Source organism: Pelophylax lessonae (assembly GCF_965119305.1).
Source record: "Pelophylax lessonae genome assembly, chromosome: 1".
In the NCBI taxonomy this organism is placed as follows: Eukaryota; Metazoa; Chordata; class Amphibia; order Anura; family Ranidae; genus Pelophylax; species Pelophylax lessonae.
The window spans coordinates 483,689,495-483,711,183 of NC_138768.1; the positions used below are offsets into that span (position 1 = coordinate 483,689,495).

At 46.6% G+C, this 21,689-nt stretch overlaps 1 protein-coding gene across 2 annotated transcripts in view; it reads right to left on the reverse strand.

The window, feature by feature from the left end:
* Window positions 1–21,689, reverse strand: part of POLR2B (RNA polymerase II subunit B) — an 837,536-nt gene that overhangs the window by 258,330 nt on the left and 557,517 nt on the right. For both annotated transcript variants that reach the window (XM_082254374.1, XM_082254373.1), the window contains one exon: window positions 19,654–19,750. In XM_082254374.1, coding sequence (XP_082110500.1) covers window positions 19,654–19,750 — 97 coding nt within the window. The remainder of the gene's footprint in view (window positions 1–19,653; window positions 19,751–21,689) is intronic.

Consider the following 21,689-nt stretch of genomic DNA (forward strand, 5'->3'; position numbering starts at 1 on the left):
TTTCTCAGTTCATGGGCTGTTATTTTGTGCCTTGGTTTTTCCACACGCTTCTTGCGACCCTGTTGAATATTTTGAATGAAATGCTTGATTGTTTGATGATCACGCTTCAGAAGCTTTGCAATTTTAAGAGTGCTGCATCCCTCTGCAAGATATCTCACTATTTTTGACTTTTCTGAGCCTGTCAAGTCCTTCTTTTGACCCATTTTGCCCAAGGAAAGGAAGTTGCCTAATAATTATGCACACCTGATATAGGGTGTTGATGTCATTAGACCACACCCCTTCTCATTACAGAGATGCACATCACCCAATATGCTTAATTGGTAGTAGGCTTTCGAGCCTATACAGCTTGGAGTAAGACAACATGCATAAAGAGGATGATGTGGTCAAAATACTCATTTGCCTAATAATTCTGCACTCCCTGTATATGGTTGCACTGCCCCCAAATCCTGAAGTTATGGGAAAATGTTTTTGTTTTGTACTGCAGGTTGACAGAGACCGCAATGACTCCTTCCCCCGAGATAGCTGTTATCCTTGATACCTGGACCTCTCAGGTTGGTTAAATTAGATATCCTACGCCATTTTTTGGCTGCTATGAGAAATGTTACATAGTTACATAGTAGGTGAGGTTGAATAAAGACAATAGTCCATCCAGTTCAACCTGTGTAGGCGTGTGTGGCTGTAATCATCTCACATACCCCTGAATGTTATGATCCTTGAGATGCAAGTCTAAGAGTCTTTTGAAAGCCACCATACTACCCGCAGAAACCACCTCTTGTGGTAGAGAATTCCACAATCTTGTTGCCCTAACAGTAAAGAACCCCCCACGTTACCTGAGGTTAAATCGCTTCTCCTCTAATCGCATTGTATGCCCTCGAGTTCTCATGCAATCCCTTCAAATGAACAGCTTTTTTCTAAGCTGGGATCCCCATTAAGATATTTATAAATTGCTATCATGTCCCCCCTCAGACGTCTCTTCTCCAGGGAGAATAAATCGAGCGATTGTAGACGCTCTTCATAGTCAAGGTCCTCCAATCCCCCAATTAGTTTAGTTGCCCTTCTGTGGACTCTCTCCAGCTCCAACACATCCCTCCTGAGGACTGGGGACCAGAACTGGACAGAATACTCCAGATGTGGTCGGACCAGAGTTTTATAAAGTGGAAGGATTATAGTCTTATCTCTGGAATACATCTCTTTCTTTATGCATGCTAATGTTCTGCTGGCTTTGGCAGCTGCCGCTTGACATTGCATGCTGTTGCCTAATCTATCATCAACCAAGACTCCCAGATCCTTCTCCGTTTTTTATTCCCCCAAGGGCTCCCCTCCTAACGTGTATTGTGTTTTTATGTTTTTAGTCCCCAAGTGCAAAACCTTACACTTCTCCACGTTAAACCTCATTTGCCATGTCGTTGCTCACTCTGTAATTTTGTCCAGGTCATTCTGTAGGATATCTGCTTCATGCTGTGCAGTTATTGCCCTGGCCAATTTTGTGCCATCTGCAAAAACTGATATCGAACTACTGATCCCTACCTCAATGTTGTTTATGAATAAACTGAACAAGGTTGGTCCCAAGACTGAGCCTTGGGGGACCCCGCTTACCACCTCAGACCAGTCTGAGTATGCGCTGTTTATTACTACTCTTTGGACACGCCTTTTAAGCCAATTCCGTATCCAAGAGCAAACCCTGCTATTGATAACTGCAGATCTTATTTTATAAATTAAGCGCTTGTGGGGAACTGTATCAAACGCCTTAGCGATATCCAAGTACACCACATCCACTGGTCTCCCCCTATCTAGCTCACAGCTCACCACCTCGTAGAATGTTAAGAGATTGGTTTGACAAGAACGCCCATTTGTAAACCCGTGCCGATTACTGCTGATGATGTTGTTGTCTTTAGCAAACTCTACGATATAGTCCCTTATCATCCCCTCCAGAAGTTTACATACTATTGATGTCAAACTGACAGGCCTATAATTTCCCGGGATATGCCTCTGGCCCTTTTTGAATATCGGAATCACGTTAGCTTTCTTCCAATCCCCTGGTACATCTCCTGTCCTAATACTGTCAGCAAAGATCAGGAACAGTGGTCTCAATATAACTTTACGGAGTTCGTTGAGTACTCTCGGATGTACGCCATCCGGGCCTGGTGATTTGTTTGTGTTAAGTTTATCCAGCCTTTTCCCTGATTTCACCCTCTGTTTGCCATAGTGGCAAGTCCTGTGTATTACTACTAACCATACAGTCATGGTCAGTGTACCCCTCCGTTTCCTGTGTAAAGACTGACGAGAAAAAAGCATTCAACACGGTTGCTTTTTTAGTGTCCTCTGTAACCATCCTCCCATCATTGTTAATTATGTGTGCAATATGCTCTGCCCTAGTTTTTTTGCCGTTGATATATTTAAAGAATTTCTTTGGGTTTTTTTTTACTATCCTCTATTTGTCTCTCAAAGTTGATTTTAGCCATCTTGATTTCTTGTTTACTTTTCTTATTTGCCTCCTTGTATTGCTCGAAAGCCGATACTGTGCCCTCTGATTTATACTTCTTGAAAGCCAATTTTTTTCCCCTAATAAGTTTTTTGACGCTACAGTTTAGCCAGCCAGATTTGGCTTTGTCTCTTCTAAATTTATTTCCCATAGGAATGCACTGCAAGATGCCTTTGCTTAATATGTTCCTAAAGCATTCCCATTTTTCCTCTGTGGTCAGGGATCCCAGGGTTTGGTCCCAGTTTACCCTTTCCATCAATGAGTACAATTTTGGAAAGTTTGCCCTTCTGAAGTTTAGGGTTCTTATATTCCCCACTTGCCTTGTTATATTGTTATTTATACTAAATGTGATCATCCTGTGATCGCTAGAGCCCAGGATGTCCTGGACTCCTACCTCCGAGATTAGGTCTGGGTCATTAGTGAGCAATAGATCCAGGACTGCGTTTTCTCTGGTAGGGGAATCCACCAACTGTGACATGTAATTATCCAGTAAGGTTTCCGTGAATAGACGGGCCTTTTGTGAGTGTGTAGTCCCCTCTTCCCAGTCAATGTCGGGATAATTGAAGTCCCCCAATATGATGACTGATCCCAATTTTGCCACTTTACCCATTAGTGCTAAAAATTCCAGCTCTACCTCCTCCCCTTGGTTAGGTGGCCTATAGCTAACCCCCACAATTACTTTCCCCTTTTCTCCTTCCCTATGGAGTTCAACCCACACAGATTCTAAATCCATGCTCATCCCATCCGTAATGTCACTCCTTTCTATCACCTTTATATTGTTCTTGACATAGAGACATACCCCTCCCCCTCTTTTTCCTACACTCTCCTTCCGGTACACCGAATACCCTTGGATATTGGCCAGTCAGTCATGTGAGGGGTCGAACCAAGTCTCTGTTATTCCCACAAGGTCTATGTCCTCCTTATGTACTAACATTTCCAACTCATCCATTTTATTAGCTAGGCTCCTGGCATTAGCATATACCCTTCTTAGTTTTACGGAAGTTAAGCGCAATTGGCGGTTATGTTTATTCCTGTTTGGTATGAGATTTTCCCGCACAGACCTGCCAATTGATGCTGTGGACCTACTGTCGCTGCTGACACTACAGTTGCCTTCAGTCCTTTGCTCCCTCCTGACTGACTCTACTTCTGAGCCCTCCCCCCCGTCTCCTAGTTTAAAAGCCCCTCCAACTTGGTGGCCATCTTTCTCCCCAAAAGAGCTGTACCGTCCCCATTAAGGTGCAGCCCATCCTTACTAAAGAGCCGGTAGCCAACTGAGAAGTAAGCCCAGTTCCCCAGGAACCCAAACCCCTCCTTCCTACACCAGTTCCTCAGCAACTTGTTAAGTTCCCTAATCTCCTTCTGCCTCTCCTGTGTGGCTCGAGGTACAGGCAGTATTTCAGAGAAAACCACCTTGGAGGTCCTTTTCCTCAATCTATTACCTAAGTCCCTGAAATCGTTCTTAAGGATCCTCCACCTACCTTTAACTTTGTCATTAGTGCCCACATGCACCATGACCGCTGGGTCATCCCCAGCCCCACACAACAATCTGTCTGCCAGATCTGCGATATGCCGAATGCGGGCGCCCGGTAAACAATAATAAGATTGAAAAGAGTGAGTGCGCACTAGAATAAGTTCTAGTTCGCACTGTTGGTTTAATGTAAGGATAGTATCACTCAGCAGGGGGGAGTCCGTTGATTTCCAAAGCCTCGTAATTGTAAGCTTGGCTGCCAGAAGGAGGTGCACTATTATAGCTCTGTACTTGGGAAAAAAGGTGTGAATATTAGGATGGAGCAGAGCAAGGGCAGGTTCGGGAGGCACGGATTGGGCACAGATGTCCGAAATCAGAAAAAAGTATTTGGTTCCAAAAGGACCTGAGTGACATACAGGACCATAGCATGTGGTACAGGGTACCTTGTTCCCCACATTTTCGCCAGCAGGAGGCTGGAAATGACGGGTAGATTTTGGAAAGTCTAAAGGGGATTAGCGGCGGGTCGTTTTGGGGTATTGTTCCCAGTGGTTGGCACATTTGGTAGCAGAGTACGTAGAGAAAATGCTTTCCGCCAAGATGACGCAGGGAAGGACTTCTGCAAAGTACTTTCCCATTTCTCCATTGTGGTAGTTTTGGCAGAGGAGTTTTGCTGATAACTCATCTGATAAAACAGAGTTATACCTTTGCACAGGTTATGGGAGTTGTGGAAAAGATGTATGATTGCAGTGGGTATTTGAAGATGTGTGGGTAAAGGGCATGTGCGGAGAAAAGAGCAGATTTGAAGGTAAGTATGGAATTTGTTTGGGAGGAAGGTTAAATTCCCTGACCAAGTCAGCGAAGGGGGCTAGCGAGTGGTCCCTATAGAGGTCATGTAAGTAAACATGTGGACAGGAGGGATGTCTAGACATCCAAAGTCTGAGGTTTAGATAGGGAATGAAGTATGTCAAGAGGGTGAGTGGTAGAGGAATCTGATGGCCTGGATCGCCAGGTGATAGCTGCAGTGAAAGTTCCATTCATATCCTAAAGGATGTTTGTATCGTAGGGGAAAGGGTCAGAGGTGGTTTAGCTCCCAGTTTAACGGCTAGGAGGGCGAGTTGTACGTTTTTGAGGGGTGTCATACTAGCCTCAATGTTGGTCCACAGTTTATGAGGGGAAGGTGTCCACCAATGTTCAAGCTGGTAGAGAACACAGGCCTTGTAGTAGGATTTAATATCAGGGACCCCCAATGCGCCTAGGTCTGTTTTTCGGGTCATAATATAGAAGGAGCATCTTGAGGGTTTATGATTGAAAATTAATTTGGTGATAAGCTTTTGGATTGCCGTGAAAAAGGACTGAGGGAGAGGGATTGTTAGGGTGCGGAATAGGTATAGGATTTTCGGGAGAATTAGCATTTTAAAGGTGGCAATTCTACCCGCAGTAGAGAGTTCCTGGGTTTTCAAGGTAGTCAATAGTTGCGGGAGGGAGTCTAATAGGGGTTTAAAGTTGTGGGTGTACAATTGCGACATGTGCGGTGTCAGTTGGATGCCTAGATAATTCAAGGAGTGTTTGGCCTATGTAAAAGGGAACTTTTTGGATAAAGCATGTCAACAGAGTAGGAGATAGATGTAGTTCAAGGATCTGGGATTTGCTGGCATTCAATTTATAATATGAGACCGTGCTGAATTCCTGCAGCAAGGTGTAGGTTGCTGTGAGGGACGTGGAAGGGTTTGACAGAAGGAGCAGAACATTGTCCGCAAACAGACCGATCTTATGCTCCTAGCCATTCACAGAAATACCCAGGATATGGGGGCTGGAGCGGACTTTTTGAGCTAAAGGTTCCATGAGGAGGGTAAAGATGATAGGTGAAAGAGGGCACCCTTGGCGGGTGCCGTTCGATATGCTTATAGGGACTGATTTGATACCAGATGTCAGGACCGACGCAGACAAGTTAGAGTATAATGACATAACAGCAGATTGGAGCCAGTCACGTATGCCAAATGTGTCCAGGACTTTTCAAGGGTACCCCCAGTGAACCCTGTCAAACACCTTCTCCGCATCCAGGGAGAGAAGCAGAGAAGGCGTAAGAGAGGGTCCAACCGAGGAGATCAGATTGAGAAGGCGTCTGGTGCCGTCTGGGGCCTGTCGGCCCGGGACAAACCCCACCTGGTCAGGGTGGAAAAGTAGGGGGGAGAACGTTCTGCAGTCTGAGGGCTAAGATCTTGGCATAAACCTTAACGTCCGCATTTAAGAGGGATATAGATCTGTTGTAGCAGGGGACGATGGGTCTTTTTAGGTTTAGGAATAGTGACAATTACTGCATGTAGCATATCAGGGGGAAAAAAAGCAGTGGAGGAGGCGAGAGCAAAGACAGACTGTATGTGAGGGACCAGTTCATTGGGGAAACACTTATAATACTTATTGGAAAACCCGTCTTCCCCAGGGGATTTATTTGAAGTGTAGCAATAACTGTACAGATCTCCTGGGAAGTGATGGGTTGGGAGATCGACTCCAGCTGGTCAGGCGAAAGGGTCGGCAACTTAATGTCAGATAAAAATTTAGCAATGTGCTCGGGCGTCGGTTGGGTTGTGGTCTCATCGTTGCGAAGATCATACAATGTCTGATAATATTTTGCGAAAGCGTTAGCTATGTCCTTCGGATTGGACAGGTCAGCTGGTGTAGGGTACCTTAATGATAAGAATCGTTGTTTAATCTGTTTGGACTTATACCCTCTTGGCCAGCCAAGCTCCGGCCCTATTGTGGAGGGCATAGAAACACGCCCTCATATATTTAAGGTGGGTTTCATATTTGTTCAATAGGAGGGAGCAAAGGGTTTGTCTCTCAGATACTATCAATTGGGTAAGGTGGTGGGGGGGGGGGGGTTGAGCTTGTTTTCCCTTTCTTTATTCGTGATTGATGCCAGTACCTCCTCAACTTGCCTCCTCCTCTGCCTCCTAAGCATAGAAGTAAGTTTAATAAGGACACCACGCATATAGACCTTATAGGTGTTTCATAGTGTAAATCTGTTAACCTCCTAATGGCTCGTTTCCACTGAGCTTTCTGGTACGGTTCGGTACGCTATGCTATTTATGCAGTTTCCATTATGAATGGTACCCTAATTCCGAACCGTACCACTTTTTGGTACCCTTTCGTTGGGGTACCAAGCACATTAGTACCGTACCAACAGGGTGAAGCTACACTCTGCAGAACTTTGATTGGTTGACAGAGAATCGTCTATCACAGCTTTCCTGCTACACCACGCCTATCATGAAAGGGTACTATTGGCAGTGGAAACGCAATGTGTACCGTTCCGAACCGTACCGTACTGAACCGAACCGTACCACTCAGTGGAAACGAGGCATAAGTGTCATTATAGCTAAATAAGTTTTCATGCTCCTCCAGGATCGCTTGGCGCAACTTCACGTTTGCCAACAATGTGGAGTCAAGGCTCCAGAGAGGGGGAGGGGAGTTACGAAGGCAGTCATCAATTTCCAGGGCTATAGGGGCGTGGTCAGACCAAGATATTGCGCCAATCTTAGCTGCAAGTACATTTTGCAAAGTGCTCTTGTACGGCGCGCGAGCTGAATGGCAGCATAAGCTGAGAGCTCTCAGTGGCCGGCCAGAAGAAACCACAGCGAACAACATTTCACCGCCACAAACTACACCCACTCGCTGCCCGGCACACAGGGAAGATGACATCCCGCAAAACGGAAGGAAGAACGGGGCCCCACAAAGCTCACAGCCTTCTTCTCTAGGCCGACATCACAAGCAGGGGGAAGCCAAGATCACGCCGCCGAGCCTACAGGCCGCAGTGATTTAGCAGCCTACACAGATCTGCCGGATGCAGATCACAATACCACAGAAGAGGGACCACCACCTACCTCTCCTCCTGTTCTACCCCCACAACACCGGTGTCAAGCAGCTCAACAAAAACAAGGATGAGGATGGATACACCGGAGCAGGCAGGCCCCAATGAGAGTAATCCTCTTTACTCCATGCATTCTATGTGATCTCTGCAATCTTCTATATCAGCCTTTCCCACAACAGGGCAGCCTGTGCTTGATACCACTATGAAAAAACAGAATTTTTGTAAAATCTTACCTGTAAAATTCCTTTCTCTGAGTGCTCCAACAGTCGCCGCCTCCTCTAAGTCATCACTATTGGGTATTGTCATCTGCTCCGCAGGAGTATCTAGGCATATAGACTTAGTCAAAAACAAAAGGCATTTCAATGTATACACCCCTGGGGGCTGTCCCATCTGGTCAATACCCCCCTGCAGTGTCCACTCCCAACTCAGTTTGGTAGCATAGCAGTAAGCAACAAGAACCCCATAGAGGGGCAGGGGCGGCGACTGTCTCGCGGCGAGGACTCAGAGAAAGGAATTTTACAGGTAAGATTTTACAAAAATTCAGTTTTCTCTTACGTCCTCCGACAGTCGCCGCCTCCTCTAAGTCATCACTATTGGGATGTCCCAAAGCAGTATAGACATGAGGGGTGGGAAACGCAACCGTAGAAGAGGCAACGCCGTACCCATATCAGAGAAAGGAACCTTACATACACTGTAAGAGAACCCACTGGGCAACAGAAAAAAACAATGCTCAACAGGAGCAACCGCCCAGGAAAGCAAATACCAACAGCCAGGGACCCATAAAAAAACAAGGGTCCTACATGGCACAGCCGCACGGAGAACTTTGCGGCCAAGGAAGCATCAGCCGATGCCAGAACATCTACTTTATAGAAACTTGAGAAAAAAGTGCACCCGCGACCAAGTCACAGCCTTGCACACCTGGGCCACCGAGGCCCTATGCCAACAAGCACAGAACGTACTCACAGATCTAGTAGAGTACGCCTCAACAGGGAAGGGTGAAACCCAATCCCGCAAGCAAAAGCCTGCTCAATGGTCTGTCAGACCCATTAGGCAATAGTTGCTGCGGACGCAGCCATGCCCTTCCGAGATCCTCAGGGAGAACAAAACAGGGAATCCGTCTCACAAAAGGAACCTGTAGACAGGTAAACCCTGATCGCCCGGACAACATCCAAAGACTGCAAGGCTAACTCCTTCGGATGCATAGGCTTCGCGCAAGGCGAAGACAGAACAATTTGCTCATCAAGGTGAAATCCAGTGACCACCTTGGGAAGAAAAGACGGAGGTGTTCTCAACACCACCTATCATCATGGATCACCCAGGAAGGGGAGCGGCAAGACAACGCCGCCAGCTCCGACACCCTGCGAGCCAAGCGATCGCCACCAAAAGGACGACCTTCTTGACCGCAGAGGCAAAGAGATCTCCCTGATATTTTCAAAGGGAGCCCATTGAAACACAGACCGAACCAAGTTCAAAAATCCCATGGAGGCAAAGGCACCTTCCTGGGAGGAGCCAAATGCCACACACCTTGAAGGAAGGTGCAAATCAAGGAATTAGACGCCACAGGGCGCTGGAAAAAGACAGCCAGTGCAGACACCTGGCCCTACATTGTAGCCAGCGCCAAGCGCTGATCCACTCCAGATTGGAGGAAAGCCAACATTCTCGACATCGAGCAAAAACGAGGGGAAAACCCCTGGAAATGCACCAGGCGAAAAAAGTTTTCCAGGCACAGTAACAGATCTAACCAGAGGATTTCCCAGCCTTGATAAGGGTAAGGGTAACCTCAGGGGATAGACCCTTGTCCTCCAAGACATGGGTCTCAACAGCCAGGCCGTCAAGCCAGCCACTGTAAGCAAGATGGAAGATCTGACCTTGAGACAGGAGATCTTCCCGCATGGGCAGACGCCGTGAAGGCACCACAACCAGGTTTACAACGTCGGCGCCCAAGGACCGGAGAGACCAGTCTGGCGCCACCAGAATCACCAAGTGCATTTCCGAGACCAATCCGCGAAGGAACCAGGATAACAACTGAAATCGGAGGAAAGGCGTACATCAGACGACACTGACGCCAAGGGGCCACCAACGCATCCGAGGCAACTGCCAACGGATCGCGCGTTCTTGCCACGAACCTTGCCACCCTCCGATTCAGCCGGGGTGCGAACAGATCCACGTCTGGGGATCCCCACCTCGCACACAGCATCTGAAAGACCTCCGGGTGTAGGGACCATACCCCCTGGTCCAGGGCCTGGTGGTTCAGACAGTCGGCCTGTCCAAATCGCACACCCGGAGTGTGAACTGCCGAGATCGCCAGGACACGATACCCGGCCCCAGACAGAATGTCGGTTACCCCCCGAGCCCTCTTGGTGCCCCCCTGCCCGCTGATGTAAGCCACCGCGGTAGCATCGTCCGTCTGTACGCGGAGAGGAAGGCCCCGGAGACGCTCCGACCACTGGAAGAGACAGAGTTGTAACGCTCGTAGCTCCAGCACAGTCATTGGGAGGAAGGACTCCTCCTCCAACCCAGTGCCCCGGGCAGACAGATTGCCCAGGACTCCACCCCAGCCCGACAGGCCGGCGTCCGCGGCAACCACTGTCCGCACCAACGGATGGAAAGGCTTGCCTTCCGCCACCGACGGGAACTGGATCCACCATAGAAGAGCCAATGAGATCTGGCGACACAGGGAGACACCCAGATCCAAAGATTGAGGAAGTCTGCCCCACCTGGCCAGGATCTCCGACTGGAGAGCCTACGCATGGAACATGGCAAAGGGAATCGCCCCGAAGTCCGAAACCATCAACCCCAGGCCCCGCATGCAGGTCCTGAGTGACGAGGACGGATCGTCCCTGGGGGACCTGAGCCCATCCTGCAAAATCCGGAGCTAGGCCTCCGACCAGAACACCTGTGCCTGAGCAGAGGCCAGAACCATTTCCCGCTAGGGAAGGCGAAGCGGCGGAGACAATGTTGAATTTTGAACATTGACAACCCATTCGAACTCCCGGAGCGTTTGCACCGCGAAGAACAGACCGCGCACAAGGGTCGGACTGGCACGCGAGCCCAGAAGCAGGTCCAGTAGACTCAGGACCTGAGTCAACAACCCGGTAAACACCCTGGGTACCGAAATGAGACTGAAAGGTGACGCCACAAACAGGTAGCGACCCCCTGATGAACCTCGAAAATAGGGATGCGCAGGTACGCATCATGCAGCTCCATCGAAACCAGGAAGACGCCTGGGCCCAAGGAGATCACAACCGGACGGAGAAACTCCATTCGAAACTACCGAACACGCACGAAGCGGTTCAGCGCTCACCGGTCCAGAATAGGACGCACTTTGCCCTCCTTCTTGGGCACAGTGAACAGATTCCAATAAAACCCCTGAAACCCGTCCAGACAAGGTACCGGGACAAACATCCCCTGAGCAAGCAGGGTCAACACCATTCGATGCAAGTCCTGCAGCAGAGGACGATAGAAGGGAAGGAATCTGTCCCCCGACCGGGAAAGGAATTTGATCCGGAAACCCGATCAAACGATTTCCTAGACCCACCAGTCCGATAGCCGGATCAGCCAAGGCCGGAGGAAATCGTGGCAAACGTCCCCCCACCCCTGAAACGGGTGAGGGCGCCCCTTCAGGAAGAAGCGGACGGACCCGCTGAGCCGGCGTTGCCGGACTCCTGTTCACCTGCCCAGGGCTTCTTCCGGGTGCTCTGGCCCTTGAAGGTCTTGCCCTTGGGATAGGCCCGAAAGGCACGAAAGGACCCCCTAGTAGAACCAGACGCAGAACCCCGCCTGCCCCGAAAGGACTTGGACCTCTGGTTCTGGGGCAGCATAGAGCTCATGCCCCCCGTGACACCTGAAAACAGGGCGTCCAAAGGCTCGTCAAAAAGGCGAGAGCCAGCATAGGGAAGGTCAGCAACCGTTTACCTCTGAGGATTTGATCCACCAATTCCAGCCGGGCAGGTCTAACACCAGCAGACACAAGATTGCGCTTACGCATCTTAGTCCAATCAGCGGCCGCCTGAGCCGCCAGAACGGACGCAAGAACAGGTTTGAGCAACGAACCCGCCACCGTATAGGAATGGCGAGATAGGGATTCCAACCGCCGGTCCGTGGGATCCTGGAAAGCCGGGGCATCCTCACCAGGAACTAAGGTAGACGCGTTCAGCATGGCCACAACGTGATCCACCTGTGGCGGCACACACCATCGTGATTCCGTAGCCGGATCAAAGGGATAACGCAACCCAAACCGCCTAAGTACCAGGAATGGACGTTGCAACGTGCACCACTGTGCATTAACAATGTCATGGAATTCTTCTGGGCAGGGAAAAACCTGCACAGACTTGCGGGTCCTGTGCGTCCCAAACGGGGACACAACTCCCGGAGGACAGGGTTCCTCTTTCAAATGTAAGGTGTCCCTAACAGACACAATCAATGCGTCCACGGTCACCCGCACTGCAGGCGACCCCGGGGAGGGGACAACAACCCCTTCCATTACAGCCTCCCCCTCAGACCCCAAGGGGTCCAAGCATGAGCGGGACCCTGAAAAGGGCACGCCCGCAGCCGCCATATCACCATCTGAATCAGAGGAGAGGGACAATCTGGGTCCCTGACGAGCAGCATGTTCAGCCATCAGCATATTCCTATTGGACACCAAAGTCGCCACTGCAGCGGCTAAATCAGGTCCCAGAGGGGCCACATGAGAATCGGGGGCCTCCACCAAGGCTGGTGGAACTTTGCTATCCTGAGAATCCATGCTCAAGTGAGAAAAAACAGACAGTGCAAGAATTATGTGCTGCCACTTTAAAAGCGCTGCGAGTGCACAGCCCACCGCTCCAGCTATACAGATAGAAAAAGACCCCCAAACAGGAAGGAGACAAAACTGAGCCAGAAGCGACAGTACAGAGATATTGAGAGCAATAACCTGCAGAGCCCCCACAGAGTGTTGCCACCGCTGTCCTGCTTCAGAGGAGAGAGGAAGTGCTGTGAAAGTAGGCTGAACTATCTGCTGCATGACCCAGGGAAAATGGCTGCCCCATAGAAACGTATGGGAGGCTCCACCAAGATGGCCGCCGACATGCGGCCAGACCGACCGATCGATCCCCGCAAAAAAATGGCGGTGATTGGCGCCAATTTAGCATGGAGATGCGCCCATAGAGGAGCTCACATGCTGGCCAGTGTAAAAAAAAAATGGCGGACCGCGCTGTGTTACCCCGCTGCGGCCCATACACAGTCTGCACCCCCAAACACCCAAGTGACCCAGGGAAGGGGACCCCACAACACACACACAGCGCCGCAGCGCATGTACAAGCGAACCCCGCAGGGATCGCAGCAGGGGGTCACACAAGGCACAGACATGGGGGACACAGCAACCAGGACTGCCACCCCACACAGAGGCCCCACACAGAAGCACTTACCTGTACCCGATGGCGTGGGGAGCCTCACAGAACGGAAAGCCGCTGTCCTCATCTGACAGGGAGTGCCGTTTGCTAGGGACATTGCACTGCTGAGCCGCAGATGCGTTCGGTGAGGTAGCCACCTCACAGCTGCATCCCTGTAGCGAACAGGGATGGGTCGTTCATAATGCCAGGGCGAACCATAGCCGAACGCTCGATGGCGGGCTGGGGGTCCATCTGACCCTCTGTGCCCTGGTGAACCAGGGCTGCCAGTCCGAATCCCAGCACCGCAGGACCATCTTCGTCCGAAGAATCGACTAAAAACTAAAGCTGACCAAATAAACAGCTAGTTAAAGAAAGAAAAAACTGACATTTTTCAATAAAATCAAATAAAAAGGAAGATAGGCTGAGACCGAAGCCCCAGCACAGGGAAAGCCTAACTGCTCCTATGCTAGGCAAATTAAAACTGAGTTGGGAGTGGACACTGCAGGGGGGTATTGACCAGATGGGACAGCCCCCAGGGGTGTATACATGCAAATGCCTTTTGTTTTTGACTAAGTCTATATGCCTAGCTACTCCTGCGGAGCAGATGACAATACCCAATAGTGATGACTTAAAGGAGGCGGCGACTGTCGGAGGACGTAAGAGAAATATGCTTATCACTTTCCAATCCTCTTTAATGGCAAACCTTTCCTCCATCATACAAAAGTTTTCAGATGACATGAAACATATGGGGAATAGAGTGTCTTACATGGAGCAGAAAATGGAGGAATGCACAGACACAGTTAATGACTTAGTGGACGCATACACTGATCAAAGAGGACACCACCTGGATTAAGAATAAGCTGGCGGATCTGGAAGATCGTTCACGCCGCAACAACAATAAAATAAGGGGCATTCCAGAAGATGTTCAGCCTGCTGAACTACAACAATATGTAACCACCATTTTCCCTTCTCTAGTGCCAGAATTAACCCCTATGGAACTGACCATTGATAGGATCCACAGACTTCCTAAACCACGGTTCCTGGAAGACTCCATACCTAGAGATGTATTGCTCCGCATACATTTTTATCCTATAAAGGAAAAACGACTCCGGGTGAAACCTCACCAAACGCCGCAGAAAACGCCCGCACTGCCCCCCCCCCCCTGGGATCTGCACAGAGCACTCCCGGGCAGAAGGAAGCCCCCACACCCCCCTGTATGGCGGACTGCAGGAGCACCCCCACAGGGACAGGGAATGTAAGACACAGGGGGCCATCCCATGGCCATGAGGGGGATTTTACAGCAAACTTTACATGTACCGCCATCCCCAGAGTGGGCCCACTCAATACCCCCTCAAAAACCTGTTTTCAGAGACAGAGGGTTAGAAATACTCGCCATACCGCGAATGTGGGCACCGCTCAGACACGGGAGACCTCCCACCTGGGTGGGGGTGCCGTCAGCCAGGAAGGATGCTAGCAACCCCGGGCGTTCCCACATAGAGACATCCCAGCGAGGATAGAAAAACTTTGCAGGCTTGTCCCCGCTTCTAGGGGCACTGTCGTTGCGAGGCCTGGGCGTACCAAAAGCCTGCGACGCTTGATGGCACACTGGGACTCCATAAGGTTCTATATTAACTAGTGCGAGGCCCAGTTCTGCTGACGCTTGTAGTCCTCCAAATTCTGACTAACTAGTGTAGGTGAGAAAAAATAAAAAGCTATTCTTAAAAGAAAAAACACTTTTCAGAAATAAAACAAGAAAAAAAAACAGACACTAGGTCCCAGCAGGGAAAACCTAGCCTACTCCTGACGCTAGGCAGCAAAGAACTGGATTAGAGTGGTAATGGCTGGAGGATATAGGCCAGAGGGACGGCCCCCTGTGGGTGTGTCTATATGTTAATGTTTGTTGTATTAACAAAATTACTGCCTAGCTTGCTCCTGCGGAGAAGGCCAATACCCAATCGTGAAGACTGTATGAATGGGTGGCGACTGTCAGAGGACGTAAGAGAAAGTAAAATCCTCTAATTTGGGTTTTTATTTTCTAAAAAATTGTTGTAGTATAAATGTTGGCCCAAATTCATTTACAAAAATTACTTATTTGCAAAATTGCTTTTTTTTTTCTCTTTTTTTTGCTTGCTTTTTTCACTTGTATGGCACAAAAAAACCCAGTGGTGATTAAATACCACCAAAAGAAAGCCATTTGTGTGAAAAGTGAGAGCACTGAAAGCTAAAAATTGGTCTGAGCAAGAAGGGGGTGAAAGTGCCCTGTATTGAAGTGGGTAATGTCTTTAGAGCACCTCTGGCATGCAAGAGTATTTCTTCTTACAATATTTGCAAATTTGCTCTAAGCAGAAAATGCACTGAGGAAATTATTCCAAACTCTAGATGTTGGTCCCACTATTTTACTGAGGAGGAAATAAAGGATTAAAGTGTTTGATATACAAAAAATGTTAGCAAAGTACCGACATCCCAGTTGAATAATCAATCTGTGGTAGAAAAAGACTACCAAAAAAGATGGATGGGGGCTCGAGGTGTCCGAGCCTTCATCCAGAAAATACATGGAAGACCATGAATGAGCACAGAAAGGAGAGAGATGTAGAGAAGGGGAAGAACAAAGACTGGGTAAAAAAGGGAGAGAAAAGGAAATGGAGAGGAAGGAAAAGGGAGGGGGAGAGAGGGGGGACAGGAGGAGAACAAGGAAGGAAAAAAGAAAAGAGGAAAAAGAAAGAAAGAGGAGAACAAAGAGGCAAGAATGGAAAGATGAGAAAAAAGAAAAAAAAGGGGAGCAGAACAAAGATCCAAGAAAAAATGATGAGGGCTGGTGGGATTTTAATGGTACCGTAGAAAAAAATCATAGAAGAGGTGATAGAATCAAGTATTTTATTTATACATCATTAAAAACCAGGTAGGGGAAGACATTTGTATATGTATAAAAACATATCAACGAGTACATACAATACAGTAACAGAGGTATAGACAATAGGCGATGATAAATATATAGCTCATCCGATGTGCAGGACCTCGGAGAATTAACCCAACATGTTTCGCAGCCTATTTGGGGCTGCTTCTTCAGGGGTCTGTAATATGTTTGTTTGTTTGTTTATTACCTGTTTTGTTTCTACATAGGTCTATTAAGACTCTTCTTATATAGCATATTACAGACCCCTGAAGAAGCAGCCCCAAATAGGCTGCGAAACATGTTGGGTTAATTCTCCGAGGTCCTGCACATCGGATGAGCTATATATTTATCATCGCCTATTGTCTATACCTCTGTTACTGTATTGTATGTACTCGTTGATATGTTTTTATACATATACAAATGTCTTCCCCTACCTGGTTTTTAATGATGTATAAATAAAAATACTTGATTCTATCACCTCTTCTATGATTTTTTCTACGGTACCATTAAAATCCCACCAGCCCTCATCATTTTTTCTTGGATCTTTGTTCTGCTCCCCTTTTTTTTCTTCTTTTTTCTCATCTTTCCATTCTTGCCTCTTTGTTCTCCTCTTTCTTTCTTTTTCCTCTTTTATTCCTTCCTTGTTCTCCTCCTGTCCCCCCTCTCTCCCCCTCCCTTTTCCTTCCTCTCCATTTCCTTTTCTCTCCCTTTTTTACCCAGTCTTTGTTCTTCCCCTTCTCTACATCTCTCTCCTTTCTATGCTCATTCATGGTCTTCCATGTATTTTCTGGATGAAGGCTCGGACACCTCGAGCCCCCATCCATCTTTTTTGGTAGTCTTTTTCTACCACAGATTGATTACTGAGGAGGAAAAAAAAAAAAAAAAAAACAATTCACTGACCACACTATAGGTAAACATTATGCTTTATCAGACACACACATTTGCCCTTTTACCTGTCAAATAGGGCCTGAGAGGACAGAAACTATCTACTGAACCACATCACCAAAAGCAAACTAAACTGGAGCCGTCCCCCTGCAGTGCCCCCTAGTGGCAAACTTGCATATTTCTCCTGTATGAGAAATGCATTGAGAGGTACAGCTTTATTTGAATTGAATTCCTGGATTTGCTGGTCTTCAGCGGAGAGAATTTACAATAGTTTAAGATTTTACATAAAGTCTCAAAAACCTCTCATTAAGGTCTTCATGTTATATAGTTCGAATACCATGTCATACACATATTTATCATTGTAAAAGAACAGATTCCATACTTTTAATTTTTCTGAAACCACCCCCCACCTCAAAAAAAAAAAAGAAGAAAAAAAAACTGCTTTAAAAAAATATATATATAAACTTTTTTTCCCCCAACAATTGTGTTTTTTTTCAAGGCCTTTCCAACTATAGTATCGTTTAGGCTATTTCCTTGATCACAGGCTGTACCATATTGCATCAGATCTTACACTTTCTGGGTTCGCTTTGGCAGGCTACCAAAGACAGTACGTCAATCATAGCCTATGAAACGAGATGCCCCTGCGGCATCTGAATACAGTATAATCAATTTGTTAATACAAGTATACATAATAGCCTGGGAAAGAGACAGGTTCAAAGACGGATATGAAGAGAAAGAAAAAATGTTCCGTGCTACGGCAAAAATTGTTTAGAATGTGTTCAAGCTGTTGCACCCATCATTACTACCACAATTAGATGAGTCTGCAATGTTTGTTAAGGGAAGAAAAAGGTGTGGCACTGCTTGTTTAGTGTATGCCTTAAATGTTGTGGTGTATAAACCAAAATGATTACCAATAAAAATTCATACATAAACATATTGCGCTTATATATGTAAAATTATTAATAAAGTGACTTCACTATAATAGCAATAATATTCGCGAGTTAAGTGAAACGTGTTGAAACTCACTGTGCCTTTAGGAAAATCCATATCCAGTGACAGTAGAATTTAGAGTGCTGGTGGTGTTCACATGTGCTCCCCCTTTTCCACCTCACTCACTAGAGTTTCTCCCCTTACTAGGGGCAAACCAGCACAAGTGACTAAAGGCGTACGGCAGAGAGTGTAGCATCAGTGTGTCACTTCCGGTTCTGGGGAACGCATCGACGTCCTGGAACTCCATAATTTTACCTGCTTATGTTTGTGCTGTAATATGTAATTGCATTTTGGCTAATTTTAAATTTCCATACAGATTTAAACTACGGAACTTGTTTTGTTAGGTCTCTGCATGTGAGAGATCTGGAAGAATATAAAACTGCTGGAGGAGTGCTACAAACCTGGAGATTGTGTACAGCCACATAGTGCTGTGCATGATGGTTTGCTCCTAGTAAAGGGAGAATCTCTGGTGAGTGAGGTGGAAAAGGGGAGCACATGTGAACACCCAACACTCTAAACTCCGTCACTGGATATGGATTTTTCTTAAAGGCACGTCACTTTGTGAATTTCAGTACGTCACTTTACTCCCAAATATTGCTACTGTAAGTGAAGTCACTTTATTATATGTAAATTTTTACATATTAGTTTAAGCGCAAAATGTTTATGTATGAATTTTTATTGGTAATCATTTTGGTTTATACACAACATTGAATGGAGGGACTTATTTACTAGAACATATAAATGCATTATGAATACATTACTCATCAAGGCCAGTTACAAAGTACTATCCCATTGGTACTAGGGTACCAGATTGCTGCTCCAAAAATGTTCCCTGGTTACTCCTTGCTCTGTTTTTGGGGCTGTGGGCAGATGGGAACAATCTATTATATGTGGTGGACAGTGTACTAATGTCAAATGCTTCTGGATCAGAGTTTACGCACTGAATTACTCGTTTGCAATGGTGAATATTGTTAAAAACCCTAGGGTTGCCCTCCTTAACATGACATTTGAAGGGATTCCCAGACATACTCAAAACATTAAAATAATGTTCCTGACAGCCAAAATTGCAATAGCGACAGCTTGTAAGAGTCGGGGATCTGGAAATGATGAAATGGAAACTAACTTTGATAATGACCAGTGAAAAGATGGTTAGTATCTTGAAGGGTACTTCCCTGTGGTTTTGGAAGGTCTGGAATCCCTGTATACTCTACTGTATTTTCAAACTCTTTAATGTTAGTAACTAAGTAGTAGCAGCTGGGAATGGCTTTTGGATGGACTAAAATTTCCCATCCCTTTTCCATTCAATTTCATTACTCCCTTTTTTACATATGCATGTATGACAGCTGAAGGAGTGACATAGGTGAGGCTTCATTACAGTAATGGTTTCAACTTTATCCCATTGTTTAGTGATGGGCAAATTAAATGTAGTGAATGTGCAGACCAATCATATTTGAATACCCTAATGATATGCATTATTTATATGTCTGATGACATCACCTATAGAAACTTGTTGTTCCTTATCTTTATGACTTATGTAAATATACCCACCTGTGTTGCAGAATTATTGTCAGTATTCCTGATGGTGTCTTACTACTTAAAAATATCAATAAAAATGATTCAAAAAGAAAACATACAGGCAAATTTAGCAAATACTTTTTTCGGACACAATCACTTGGAAGTGTATTTCACAAAAAAACAAACCTGAAGAAACCTCTGTCCACAGCAGAGCGGTTCATGATGACAGAATCCTCTTGGTTATATCCAGTATAAGAAGCAATAGCAACAATAGAATTAATGCCTAAATAAAAAAAAAGTGGAAAAAAAAACATACCAAAGTAAAAACTGTAAATTTATCTGCTAAAATGGCTGATAATAGAAGTGTTAAAACAAAAATCAACTAGACATTTAGGACCATAAAAATAGCACCATGAAAACTAAAGTGGCTGGTATAAAAACTTTAAATCCTACCTTATATCAGCTACCAAAAGTGAACATATATAGTATGTGCTACACAAGGTATCTAGTAATTAGCAACCAAAAGTGAATATGGCATGAATACACGTGGCTAATATCAGATCCAACATTTTTCCCCAGAACACGTATAGTTTACGCAATAAAGACAAAAAACTGTGATAATATTTTATTGAATTCCCATAACTACTAGCCATACTGATGATACTTGATCACCTAGATCACTCCATCACCTACAGACTAATACAACTGAGAGCTCATGGAGTGAGGTAGGGTCAGAGGGAAGATTCCCCAGGGATGTGTGTCCTTAAAGGCTTGCCAGTGTCCAATCACCTGATGGTACAAGCCTATAACCCATGGTGTATAAATAGGTTGGCCTGTGCCCTGTACTGTACAATTAAGATATAAATTAAGCAAAACGTTTACATATCTATAGAGGGTTCCCTAAGGATTTGATTAATTAGAGGGAAAATCGGATTTTTGTAAGATCTTACCGTAAAATCCTTTTCTCTTAGCTCATTGACAGACTTAGTCCTCTTTGATTCACATCAATTGGGTTATGTTGTCTCCGCAGGAGTAGGACTAGGCAGAAAGAAAAAACGTTCTGGCTCCACCCTAGGGGCAGTCCCAGAGGGTATATCCTCCCTCTCTCTGCTACAGGAAATCAGTTCTGTTGTAAAGCAGTAACAGAGAATTTAACCCAACTCAATGATAGAGGGGCGGGTACTACGTCTGTCAATGAGCTAAGAGAAAAGGATTTTACGGTAAGATCTTACAAAAATCCGATTTTCTCTGTCGCTCATTGACAGACGTAGTCCTCTTTGATTCACATCAATTGGGACATCCAGAAACAGTGCCACAAATGAGGGGTGGGATTGACAGAAAACAAAATCCAATCTAGAAGGCCCAACCGGTGCCAACTAGAAGTTTTAAAGGCTCATTATAAACAAAGAATGAGACTCAAATAAAAATTTCCAACGGAAAAAAACCCTCGAGGTAGACCACTGGTCTCCTCAAATTGCGGCCTGCAAAACCTTGCGGCCAAACGAGGCATCCGACGATGCCATTACATCAACTTTATAATGTTTTGTAAAGGTATGCACCGACGACCAGGTAGCCGCCTTGCACACCTGGACCACTGACGCCTGATGGCGAAAGGCCCATGACGCACTAAGTGCCCGAGTGGAGTGCGCCTTAACAGGGAACGGGGGCTCCCGACCCTTAATAGAATAAGTCTGTACCACCGTCTGTCTGATCCATTTGGAAATAGTCGCAGCAGATGCAGGCAACCCCTTTTTGGGTCCATCCGGGACCACAAAAAGTGAATCCGTCTTGCGAAACGAGTCAGTCGTTTTCAAGTATACCCTGATCGCCCGGACCACATCCAAGGAGTGTAAAGCAAACTCCCGAGGATGACTGGGCTTAGGACACAGGGAAGGTAATACAATTTCTTCATTCAGATGAAATTCTGAAACCACTTTTGGTAGGAAGGATGGATTCGGACGAAGAACCACCTTATCTCTATGAACCACCAGATATGGGGAACGACAAGATAATGCAGCCAGTTCTGACACCCTGCGTGCAGAAGTGATAGCCACCAAGAAGGCCACCTTCTGGGACAACGTAGGTAGAGGAATCTCCCTAATATCTTCAAAGGGAGGTTTCTGAAGAACCAACAATACTAAATTAAGATCCCAGGGTGGTAACGGCGCGCGCACTGGCGGAGCCAGATGTCGCACCCCCTGGATGAAATTCCGCACCAAGGA